We start from the raw sequence: 13,430 nt of genomic DNA, 5'->3' as shown, positions 1-13,430 counted from the left end.
ATTTCATAATCTTCTGCAAAGCTGCAGACTGCTCAGAGACACACTGCGTCTCTCTCTCTCTCTTCAAACACACATTCACTCATCTGATGATTAATTTGATCTCTACACTAGCTGTTAGTTTAGGCTCAGCTCTAATAAGCCCATCCCCTGATCTACTGATGATGCGGAGAGGTGAAAGTGAGACAGTAATAAAATGTTAATTATATTTAATGACTGCGAGCTCTGCAGTAGCTTGAGTGTTGCTTGGATTGACCATCCAGGGAGAGGTTTGCATCGAGGATAAATGATGGGGCCGCTGATGAAATTTCATTCAATCGTCTCTGGCACGATCAATCACGTAATCAAATGAGAAACTGTTTTTTTGGTTTTGGTTGAGGTGATAAATCTGATAACAATGTGGCATTAATCATATTTAAATTAGTGTTTGACGTTGCCTGGCTGAGTCCTCTTTTCTTTTCTTTCTTTCTTTCTTTCTTTCTTTCTTTCTTTCTTTATTTAAATCTCCCCATTTGCATCTTACCTACTTATTATTTTCAGCTATTAGCCAATGTGATGGTCCGTTACTGTAATATTTGGCGAAACAAGAACAAAGGAAATATTTTATTCAGTAAATACCAAATAATAGAATAAACCAAATCTGTGTCACATGTCCAAAATGTCTTCCAGTCCCATTTTGTGCTCAGGGTCTGGCTTACGTTGTTACTAACCTGGCTGAGACTTGTCGCTTTCCCCCAGGGCCAGTAGGCAGAAGTACGGTTAACTGGTCTCGGGTGAACTGATCAACCACTCTACAAGCAGGAGAGGAGGGTGTGCCACAATGCAGACGATTGGAAAGGATGGAGAAGACGAAGGGATAGAACAATTTGTAGGAAATATCACGTAATTTTTTGTAGATAACATGAAGGAGGAGATGGGACATTATAGAATATAAAAGGAGGAAATAAGCAGGGAAGCAAAGAGGGAAACAAAAAAAAACTATAGGTTGATAACTATGTCAATCAAACAACATGCACAGAACTACAGGAACTGAAAAGATGAAATGAATTGGCAGGTATGATCGTGACAGGAGGCAGGATACTAGGTGATCGATCATGGCTGTTGCTGTGGATGTGCATGTATTTGGATGGAGAACTCATGGACTCAATGGACCATTGGTTGACCCAGACTAGCAGATCAATTGGCCCGGGGGGAAGAGATGCCTTCAGGCTAGACAGTCAATAACACTGCCAGAGCTTCACACAACACACTGGTTTAATGGACTGTGTGGAGACTTTTTCCCCTCTACAAGTTTTCAAAACTCAGGAACTCACTGAATGTGTGTGCATGTACAAATTGGAGATTACAAGTCAACAACTTCGAGTCATCGTAGTCAGAGGATATGAGCAGAAAACCAGGCGGTTCAATGTAGGTGCAGAAAAACAAGCAGACCTGCTGTGTGCTTTTCCTCAAGTGCATTTGTACACACACAAACACACACACACATACACACAGCAGACGTCATCTTGATCATAAAACAGATTTGACGCTCCATGTGGTGGCAGTTAGTCCTTTTTTTCTTTTTTTTCTTAAAGAGTCTGTGTGGCACTATCCCTCTCAAATCAATCATATTTAAGTACTTGTTCGTTCAGCTTATTAGTTTATAACAACAATGTGTGGAAAGTGGATGCTTAAACCAGGCAGGTAGGCTTAATGTGTTGTATTAAAATCACCTTTCTTCAATTGCAAGACGCGAGTCATCAAGTCTAGCTGTACAAAAGCTACTCAGTAACTGACAGATCTTTATTTATAAAGAGCAAAAAAGAAAAGAAAAGAAAAGAAAAGAAAAGAAAGGGACGATGAAGGAGCATATTAGCGCCTTCTTTGCCCCTTTTCTGTTTTGGAGCGGAGCAGCGGTAAGCAGCACATTCCAGTAAATCACAACTAATTTCAGCCCTGCTTGACGTGCATACTAAAGTAGAAACACATGCACTACCTCCCCTTTCTTTTCCTTCCTGCCACAGCCAGCCTACACTTTTCCTTTACTCAATTTCTCAGTCTCACAGCATTTCTCTTTCTTGTGCCTTATTCAATACAAACTCAAGCTTTGCACATACAGTCGAACGATCAATATTTATTCCCATATATCATGACTTATCTTCCAACAAGCTTACTTAAAGATTTTTCTTTTCTTCACCCAGCCGTGTTGCTGCATTACATACAATACTACACAAAGTATAACATTATCTGTGTGGTTGCTCATTACAGTGAGTATTTATTGACATAGACGTAAGAGGATTAGTATGTTTGATAGACAAACATATCCGGGTATGAGCTTTACTTTTGTAAATCTTGCTCTTTCTCTTTAGCTTCCAGCGTCATCTTTGCCCCTGCCATGATGTCTGCACTGAAAATACCGAGCCAAGACCATAGGCTAAGACCCGTAGTTAGTGTTGTCTAACAAAGTGCTGTAAAAAGGAGATCGTACCCAAGTTACATGGTGGGAGAAGATGCATTTGGGATGCAGAGTGGGAATGACAGAGGCACCAGTCTCTCTGTTACACGTCAGTGTAGCATCAAGAAGTTATTTTAAGTTAAAATAGTCTGGATTTAATATATTTTATGAGCAAACATGCTAAGTTTCAATGTGAAGAACAGTGTGAAGGCCATTTTCTTTGTACCATCTCTCTACTACATTAACTTGTTTCCAGGCTTTCATAACAAGTCTTTTATATACTTTGCTGTGTAGCAAGTTCCTTTGTCCAGGTTGGAGAGTAGCGATGAATCTTTGACATCACATTTATATTTTACCTTGGTTCTTTGAAATATGCATTAGTTTGAATTACTATTCTGTCATTATTTGATATTTATTGAACAAATAGGAGGTTATGTAAAGACATTTCACTGTGATTGGACCTTCATGATTATAGGTGATAATTAAACTTGAACTTAAAACTAAACACTGGTACTCTGGTGCCGACTTCTCTGTAGCCTGAGACACGATGCCAACTCTGAAAGAAACAATTTAAACTCTGCCAGAGGCGGTTTTATGTGTATGAATGTTTAAGGTTTTAATGATCTGCCATAAAAAAATAAAGATGTATTCTAATTTCTACTGCCCTCACTTCTTTGTAATTGTTGCTTATTGTAAGAGATCTGTTTGATTAATGATTTAGCCAGTTGTCGACATCTGCATTGGAATAACAGGCATGGCTTCATTTCTTTTTAAAAGTCTGCTTATAGAGTTGCACTGACCACCTTTTCAGGTCAGATTAGTCTTTTTATCCTCTACATCTCCTCCTCATGCTGCTTTCTCCATCTCCGCAGTGCAAATACATTTGGACAAACTATTTTTAAAGATTGGCCTTTTCAAGCTTTATTTTTCAATGACATGCGGGAAAGAGCCACAGGTCCGATTCGAACCCTGGGCTGCTGCGGCAAGGACTGAGCCTGCGTACGTGGGGCGGCTGCTCTACCAACTGAGCTAAATGACACCCTAGGAAAACTATCTTTTAAAAAAGGCGGTATGAGGTTAATATGCTTTCCAAGGCTGCATCTTAACATAACCATATAAGAGATGAATGCTAATACAATGCTCATGTTGGGTTCATATTGTAGCCTGAGCCATAATCCTGAACGGTATTCATTCACCACTGGAACAGATTTAACATTAGCAGAAGATTGGGAAAGACATCTCCAGTACAACTATTTAAAAGTCCACAACAAAGAAGTAATTAAGAAGAAACTATATGATGTACATTAATCACAGGTTGAAGTCCTGGTATTAGTTATTCTCCTGCACTGCCTGAGAATCCTATCCAGTGTCTTGTTATGCTATAGTATGTTACAAATCTTTCCCTTTCAACCATTCCTAATGACAGAAAAAGGAACAGGCTGGAGTGTCTGTGGAGGGAAAGTCATGCAAGACAGTACTTCCTTTTAAAATTGCGTGTCCCTGGACTCCAAATTAGCCTGGTATGCTTTGATGCAAGCCATGCCTCTCTCAAACAGAGTGGACTAAATCTTTAGTCAATGTGTAGCTGATCATGTGCAACTCTGACATAAGTGAAGCATCTACATGAATATTTGCACCACTCGGTTTGACTGTTGGTGTCGAGTCAAAGTTCAAAAGGGATAAAGCAGTTCTTGGTAGCAGCCTTGGACCTTTTAGCTCATAACCAGACATACACACGCCGTTTAATACGAAGTAAAAAAGTGATAAAGTGTGCTTGGAAGCTACAGGATGGTCTCTTGTTAATATTTCCAGTTCACAAAACAAATGGACTGAAACCTAAGCAAACTGCTGTTGGTCCAAGTTTATATATTTGTTCTTTTCTTTTTGCCAGGCCTGCACTGCGCCCATTGCACATAAACACAATAGCTTTGGACAGAACCAATTATTCCCTGTACTTAAAAACAAGGATGAAAGTGCTTTTGTCCATTTGGTATAGCTAAATTTTCCTCTTTTCAACTACAAATACAGCCCAAATATTTTCTCTTTGCCTGTCTCTTAGCAACTGAAGAGCAGTTTTCCAGTGACATCAGGGCAGGGAGCGAGAGAACGAGAGAGGGAGAGATGTTTTTTCTTTCTCTTAAGGACCTGGTTTCAATGAAGTCAGACTTGGGCGAAATTAGATTTCGGAGTGTGTACAATTGGAGCAGATGTGCCAGTACAAAATGTAGTGCCAGAGTGGCAGAGTTGGGGGTTTTGGGAAAGGGCGATAGGTTAAATATTGCAAAACACGGCAAGAAAATCCTTGATCGGAAAAAAGATCGACTATTGTAGACAAACAAGGGTGACTGAATAACTAGATTAATTTTGTTGAGTGACCTATTAAACATGAAAAAACCTTGAATGTCTCCTCAAGTGTTTTTTCTTTTTCCTGTCTGCAATGAAGTGTGGAGCCTGCATTCCTGTCTTGACATTGCTTTGGCTGGGGAGAGATGTTAAGGCTATAGGACTGGCTGTGCACTGACATCTGACATCAACAGAAAAAAAAACATTCCCTCTCACTGTGGTAGGTATGTGTGTGTGTGTTCGTGTGCGTGTGTGTGTGTGTGCGTGCGTGCGTGTGTGTGCACGCGTGCAAGATGCATGTGTAATTACCGTCGGTCATTCCTCCTGCGTCGGAAGAGCTTTTTGGTGTGTGCGATCTCAGCTTCGTTAGGAAGGGGTGGGAAGACCTGTAGGAGACAAATCATAGATTAAGAGACAGCTGCTGTCAAGACCAGCAATATAAATCACTCTGTGGAAAGTTTCTATAGAATGCTTTAACGCAATAAAAAAGTGGAGAGCTTGCTTCTAGTGACAGACAAATTCTAGCATTTTTCTTGAGGAAGCACTTTACGGTGCCATGTATTATTTGCACAAACAAACAAGCTACATACCAAGTTAAGACTTAAAATCAGCAGTGTTCTTGCATATATTCAAAAATATCTGCTATGTGCTTTGTGTATGAATGCTTTCCTCCTCTTATCGTCCACAGCGATGACGATGTTGTACGTTGATATGTACAGTATGTACATTTGCATTACAATTTACTATTAGAAAGGTCCTTAACGACCATGTAAAACTGTTCCATGACTGCACTTTTACCATGGCCACTGAGTCTCTTTTCTGATTGGCTGGCAGGTCTTAATTAACATTTAGCAACCAGAGAACTGTTATGTAGACGTTTGGCCAAAATTATATATTTTTTTACATTTCTAAAATGTTGCAAAAAGTACTATTGATACCATGACAGTGTTTTTTTATTACAGTACAGAAACTTTTGAGGGGACTATACAGTGCAGTAGTTTTAAACCGGGGGTTACAGGAAAAGAACTGAACTAAAAATCACTATGTACTATAGTCTGAATACCCTGTTTTTAACACGTTAACAACAACCTACTAATTTTAGTGAGTTGAGAACCACTGATGTAGTATTTACAAACTCCAGGACTCTGTTTTCACTGTGCGAGTGCAATGACAAGTGAACCGTGGTGGTCTTGGGTGCGCAGACTGTGTGGGTGCAGCTCTGAGCACACCTGCTGTTTTTGTTCATGAAGGTGCAGCAGCGCAAAGCGCAAATGAGCTGGGTGAAGTGGAATATGAATCTGAGAGGGTGTGGTGAGTAATACGTGCACTCTCAGTCACACACATTTCTGGTCTAATAGCTCTGAAACAGCTGTGTTTCAATCACATCGATCACAGTGAAGCAATACAACAATAACACACCGTAAGTCTGCAGCCAAAGGCACGTGGTGTGACATTTTTGATTCGATTTGTACAATGATGACGGAAACGAGCAATAAAAAAATGCTGACGAAACCATTTATGATGATGCATCTCACAGCAAATAAACAACAAAATACAGTCTGATGTGTGTAGATTATTGTGTGGGATTATTTTATAGTAACCTGATGTCATTTATACACGATTTAATCAAGGTAAACACAGTGGACAGCGTAATGGAGCTTCTCAAATTAGAAGCTGCAGATTTATCAACATCTGCCTTGCTGCCTTAAGATCGGAGAAGGTTTCCATACAGTCTGAAGCAGCTGCACAGAATAAATACTGTAAGAGAAATTTAGAATTTACCAGAAATCCTAGTTTAACCATTAAATGTAATTTGATGCAGATTTAGACACATCTACAGTTTAGAGAATGTTAAAAGTATTTTTTTTCTTTTGGTCATCAAGTAATCAAGTTTGTACTTTAATGAACCTCCCACCTGTTTATACCCTCCCCTTGTGGATGCTGTGCTGGGAACCAAAATACTACATTGACGGGCAAAGCAAATTTTAAGGAATTAACAAATTCTCACCAAAACAGTCAGAGCACTGCTTGCACTGCATGAAAATAGGGCCTCAAATGTGGCGGCCGGTAGTGATTTTGGACGCAGTCTTAGAGATTAAGAGAAGTTGCAGGAATGCAAAAGGGAGAGTAGGATTGTATTTAATAAAACTGTTGATTAGTCTGTAAAAGAAACTATACATAATTTCCGAGAGATGGTTTCTTTAATTGCTTGTTTTATTTAACCAACTATTTAAAACCCAAATTTATTTTTACCATTAAAAAGCAGCGTGTTTTTTCACATTTGAGAAGATGAAATCAGAAAATGTTTTTTAGCTTATGTAGCAGGATGTAGGCTGTGTATGTTCAAGACTTCAGGGAATCAGTTAAATATTTTTCTCTCCTGATTTAAACGTTAATTTAAACTCTTGGAACTGAAACATACTCCTTCCTGTTTAATTTGATATTGCCTAGCAACCCAAGTGACAGGCACTCTTGGGTACAGGAACCATATTTAATGACAAGAAATAGACAAGTGAGATCAAAACGAGCAATTGCAGTAAATAAACAATTTGGTTACATATGGCATTTTGTTGGCATGTGGCTGTGATCTATGAGATTTTCATGGAACGCGCAGCTTGTCAGGTATCACCACTTCCATTGCCATGAAAAGGGAATAACACCATCTGTCATCCATTAAACATCAGCCCTGTCAATCAAACAGCCCCCCCCTCTTTGCTCAGCATCACTATGTGCTGCTGTTACCATGGTTATAGGTGCCCTAGGACCATCATTGTTTTATATACATACAGCAATGGTATATAAATGTGTGTGACTATGTACGTGTTGTCGAAGTGCCGTGCATTGGGTTTACACTGTGTTAGAAGCAGACGCTCTGCACAGCATAAGCGCCCACCTGCCTCAGCAACAACCAAAGTCGGTTAGCATCAATGTCAAGTTGTGATCAGGAATGCGTGTGTGTGTGTGTGTGTGTGTGTGTGTGTGTGTGTGTGTGTGTGTGTGTGTGTGTTGTGCAGCGAATAGTTGCAGGCTGATGCAAAACAAAAAGAAACCCAAATTTCCCCAAACTCTCAACCAAATGCATTGTGCAAGAAGGTGACCACAGTCTGTGAGAGGGAGGTGGGGCTCTGTGGGCTGTTTGCTCTTGGTACAGGATCATTCACTCCTTCCCTTTTTTTGTTTTCTTCATAAATGTCTAACAAAAAAACAAAAACAAAAAAACAGACAACTTAAACAAGAGTTTAATCTAAAGTGCATCTTTAGTGGATCTGGAAGCCACGGTCCCAATGCAAATCTTTTTATACCCACGCAACGCTCTTTTCTTATTTGCTCTTTAATCAGAAAGTGCTTTTGTTTTGCTTTTTTTCGCTTGTATTTTTGGTTTCCATTGGTTGAGAAGTAACAAGAGCTTGCGGTGGATTTTGTACAGTCACAAGAAAGTCTGTTTTTTTTCACTGTGGTTTACAGTTAAATATAGGAAAGAAAGAGAAAGAAGAAAATGATTGTAAACTGTTCTGTAGTGCTGCTTTGGCTTACGGCAGTCTTTTACTAATCCACAAGGGCAGCATTTGTGTGTACATAGAGACTATACACCATACTTGCACAGCACTGGAGTAAAAATGCTGCAAATATTTTTTGTTTGCAGCAAGTGCCTATGGATTTCTGTGATTTTTCTCTTTTGCACAAACACATTGTATATTCAGACTTCCAGAAACACTGTAGATATTCTAATGAGTTTGAGAGAGAGCCTGATATTTGACACTGCTGCTCTAACCTACTTCTCTCTAAGAGAGGCTGCTGGGGGATCGTTGGGTTCTGATTGAATCCAGATGTGAGGCAGAAAGTGTGTGTATGTGGGGTGATGAGTTGGATGGGGGGGGCACTGTATTCGTGTGGCACAGTAATATCCAAAAAAGGCAGACGCACGCTTAAACTGTCTATTAGGACAAAGCTTTACTCTGAACAGAGCGATTAAAAACACTTCACATATACACCCAAAACTTTTAATATCTGTAAAAATGCAGCTCCTTTTTTTCCCCCTCCAGACTTCAACTACTTGCATCTGACAGGGAGAAAAAGTAGGTGGAGAAAGAAAAAGAAAGAAACGGAGGAACTGTTGCATGTTTAGCTACTGTAGTTTTCCTCTAGGATATCATTAGCTGTAATTCTGCCTTCAAATGGTAACCAGATGACAGTGAACGCACACACATGCGCGCAAACAAGAACACACACACACACACATACACACACAAGGGTCAAGCAATGCACATTACACACTTACACCCAAACCCTTTAAGTTGTTGTATTTTTCCACCACTATTTCAGATTGCATTAAAGCATCAGATATTTTTGCTGTAATGAAAAATTGGCCCTTTGAGTCTCAAATCTACATCCGAAAAAAAAAAAACCCAAAAAAAACATTTTGAACAGCAGCAGCTCATCAGCGAAAAGTCATAGACCTGCAACCGCACGCACAGTTTGTAATGCAGAACTGGAGAGGGAGGAAGCGAGAGATGTAGAACTGCCTTTGTGGCTGAAAGGGAGCGCTGTGTGTGTGTGAATATGCTATCTGCAGGTAGCAGCCAACACGGAATAGATCAAAGAGAGGCGTGTGCTGTCCTGGTCCCCAGCCAGAGGACCTCTCACCTCGCGGCAGGCAGCTCGAGCCCTGTGGACGTGACAAGGATGGCGAGGGGGGCTGGTTGTGTAAGCGAGGAGTGTGACTGAGTGTAGAAATAGAAAAAGAGGGAGCTGTTGTCCGTGGGTTTTGTTTATATTTGTAGGTTTGCAGGATGAGCACAAAGAGTAAAGACTAAAAAGATTGTGAAGAGGCTGGGTCCAAAATGCAAAAGTGGTATTCAAAAAGATGGCACTGATGTGTGGCTGCAGGATGAGAATATAAAATCACACAAAAACACTGCGCAGTTTTAATAACGCTGACAGGATTTTATAAAGCTGGAAAATTATCACAGTCATCATTTATCCTCCATCTCGCCAATCACAAGCCAAACACTAAAATTACCCCATTAATGCTACAAAGCAATCTACCATCGACGTGTGTTTTTGCACGCATTCGGTTGGCCATCGCTGAGGCAGGATTCTGGAGGAGATCCGGAAGAAAGACCACAGAGGAGATTAATGAGAAGATGAAAGTTGTGGGAGCAGAAAAGGAAAAGGATGAAATGGATGTAGAGTTTTTTTTTTCACCGGGGGAAAAAAAAAAAAAAAAAAAGAAGACAGTTTTGACAATGTGATTCATGTGAGGTTTGAAGGAAAGAAGAGAATCAGAATGCACGAAGAAAACGACTGAAACTGTCAACACAGAGGGAAAAGCTTTGAATGTGCTTGTCGAGGGACTGAAGACCGATAATGATGACATCAGATTCATGACAATTGACTGTCAGAAAATGTTTTCATCCAGGTTGTTATATCTTTGAGATAAAGACGATGGAGCAGGTGGTAAGACTAAAAAGAAATTGTTTTAACCAAAGCCTATCCTAAAAGATGACAGTTTTAATGTAGAGATACATTTTTGACACGGATAACAACAACAAATGTGTTTCAATAACTTGCCTCAGTTCAGCTCACCCGACAACCAAAAAACAAATCGATTTGCTGCCAAGTTCAAATATTACAGCCCTGACTGAGGTGTGTGCTTGTGTCTGCATTGTATTACGTGCTTGGGTGTGCACAACGGCCTTGAAAGGAAGTTGACATACCCTGCAGCATTCCAGTGAAAAATCACAGGTCACTGGGAGAGGCTACCTGGGATGCTAACAGAGAGGATGTGTCCTTTTTTACAGCCACTCCACGTAGCCACGTAGCTCCCAAGCAGCAACAACATCTTAGCACATAATGCATGATTTAGCTTTTGATGGTTTGACCCTGACTACCAAACTGCCAATCTTACAACCTATCCCCGGGTAGTATCTAAATAAGGTTTTATTTTTCCAAATGGTTTTACCAGAAGGGTCATTGACCTGGGTCAGATACCATTGTTGATCCATTCATAACAATGACGCTGCTTTAGTGTGAAAAGGGTAGAAGTATAAAGGAAAGAAAGTAAGGAAATGAGAAAGGCGAACGGGGATGGAAATGTGAAGAACAGAAATGAGGCATAACAATTACAGAACTTTCTCTGCAGTAGCATAGAAAGCGCGGCACACGTCTTCCTGTCCCTTCTAGTATATAACAATTCTGGTATGATGCTCATTCAGTCAGTCCATTGTTTCTCTCGGCTTATTTATGTTGCGAGGGCCCTTAGCCAAAAGCAATAAATTTAAAACTGACCCAGGGGTGGCATTACAGGACAGGTTGTTGAGAGCAGAGGAGAGAAAGAGCAAGTATGACACTGAGAGAGACTGTAAATACAAGATAGCAAGCACATAAAATACTGAGAGGGAAGCAGAAACACTGGCTGAGATAATTTGGACATTTTGCCCACTTACCAAACCGAAAATGAATAATGTGGTATTTATGTGGCCTAAGATCTGTAATTCTCTTTTTTTTCCTGTGTCCAGCTTTAAGCCTTAGGTCTACCTGTTCTTGGTTTTGTTTTGTTAGAGATGGCTTCATATAAATGAAAGACAACCTGATGCATAAAAACATTAGAGCAGAGATTTTCCATGTTCATCTAAATAAATTGCCAACTCAGTCTGCTACAAAATATTTTTGGTTGCGTAGCTGTAGTGGAATTTACCTTGAAGTTACGCTCTCTTTTGTGCCCGATAGCATCTCATTTAAAATGTCCTTTGTGCTCACTGTGTTGAATTCAAAATCATTAAAAAACTACGTTTTAGGATTCATAAGCACTGCGGGGAGCTGTAATGAGGTCTGTTTTTCCCTGAGGATGAAGTGACAGGAAGTGCTACACCATTCGACATCGGCTCTGACATGCTGCTGTCATGCTGCTAACTTGGATGTGTCTATCTCTCTCGTATCAGAAATCAAGTTAACATTTGTATTTACTTCCTCACATAGTTACTCTGTCAAATCCCCCGTAGTAAAGCATTAACTCCAATGTTTCATGATCCCTTCTTTAGGCCTTTCATGTGACTTACTTTGCGGCGAATGCCAAAAGATGAGATTTAAGGCAAAGATGTGAGGTCCTGACATCAGTGTCTCATTTAATAAGCGATCTGAGGCTGGGCCACAGCAGAGCAGCGACAGATAGACAGGTACATCAAAGAACTCTGGGTTCTAACTACAGGAGGAGATGGAGCCATTGTGGGATCAAAGTGTCAAAGGAAAAACCTGTAGGATCCTATAGAAACATAATCGTGACATCCACTGCTGCTGCAGCAGGTTTCATGTGTTTACAGCTCTGTTCGAGTCATCTCTGAATGATGAAAAAGGCACTATGTGCTCTCTGTGTTACATTACATTAGCAGTCACCTTATCTTCTCTTCAGGATCAAGCCTGGTGCTTTGTGCATGCGTGCTTGTGTGGGGTCTGGTTTACCTTATATTTATGAAGGCCGACCATTTAATGACCGGTATTCTTATGAGGACATTTTGTCTGCTCTTTACAGTAAAACAAGCTTGATTTTACTATCTTATTATCACCATAAATTGACACTGTGGGGAGCAGTCAACCTATCATGAACATACTAGGGAGAGAAAATGAATTCAATCATGCGACAAGCTTGAGGTTACCTCATTTCTTGGGATTCAGCATCAGTAATGTGCCAAGTACTGTATATAAATCACTTCAATAATTAAAGTGGAGGAAAAAGGGAAAAAGGTGGCATAAAATCAAGTTCTAAACTGTTTTACAATGCGCATTTCATTATTAGATATTTGTAGTAGAATAAATTTGCTTAATCCTGTTTAGTCTGTATATATTTGCATATTCTGGCTGTCATACAGATGTGACAGGTCACTCATGAACTATTATTATTAATACCTCTATGGAATAAGTCACAAATTTCCCAAGGTATCCTGCCTTCCTGCATGTACTCAAGTCTCCAGTGTTTCTCCCATGATTGAAGCCAGAGCAGAACTGTGTGCCGTGGTGATTAAGACAGTATGTGTGCGGTTAATAGAGTGCAGGAGCCAAGCAGCAGTAGGACCAGGGACAATAGCAGGAAGAGACCGCAGGGAGGGGGTTGTCGGTCGCCATGACCCCCTGGTTATTGTTCTGCTGCCCACCAACATTTGAAGGATGGAGGGGAGGAGTGAAGGACGACATGAGACGAGGAGGGGGAGGAGGATGGAGCATAATGACGGTGGTCAGAGGAGAATAGGAAAAAGGAAACAGCAAATAGGAAGAAGCAAAGGGAGACAAGCTAAAAGATGATAGAAACGAGCTGCAGAAGACAAACAAGTGTGTTTGAGGGTGAGCAGAAATATGCAGGAACAGTAAATGTGTGTGAGTAAATACTATGAGTGGAATGCACACAAACTGACAGCTGACGGACGGACAGACAGACAGACAGACAGACAGCCAAAAAAGCCCACTCCACCCCCAACGTCCCTTCACAACCGGAGTCCTGCTCTGCGGCACGTACACTTCCAGACAGAGGGGCCAACCAGTCTGTAATATCTCAGCTCCAGACTCCTGCTTTGTTCCCCTGCTGGACGGCTTTGTTCACAGACCAGAGACCGGATGTCCTAAATGACTAGCCGCTTTCTCCCTCTCTATGTGGTCTAACCCTTCC

The 13,430-nt window shown here is 40.6% G+C and overlaps 1 protein-coding gene across 3 annotated transcripts in view; it reads right to left on the bottom strand.

Moving 5' to 3' along the window:
• ctif (CBP80/20-dependent translation initiation factor) overlaps positions 1 to 13,430 on the bottom strand; it is a 51,058-nt gene that overhangs the window by 16,332 nt on the left and 21,296 nt on the right. For 2 of the 3 annotated variants that reach the window (XR_003462860.1, XM_010742569.3), the window contains 2 exons: positions 5,084 to 5,160; positions 708 to 788 (listed from right to left, as the gene is read on the bottom strand). Coding sequence is in view for 2 of the 3 variants with exons in the window: in XM_010742569.3 (XP_010740871.1) it covers positions 708 to 788; positions 5,084 to 5,160 (158 nt within the window). In the remaining variant the exon portion in view is untranslated. The remainder of the gene's footprint in view (positions 1 to 707; positions 789 to 5,083; positions 5,161 to 13,430) is intronic. The other variant, XM_027282056.1, reaches the window with a different exon arrangement.

This window comes from Larimichthys crocea, chromosome IX (genome assembly GCF_000972845.2).
Source record: "Larimichthys crocea isolate SSNF chromosome IX, L_crocea_2.0, whole genome shotgun sequence".
Lineage (NCBI taxonomy): Eukaryota > Metazoa > Chordata > Actinopteri > Sciaenidae > Larimichthys > Larimichthys crocea.
This window is presented reverse-complemented; position numbering and strand designations above follow the sequence as displayed.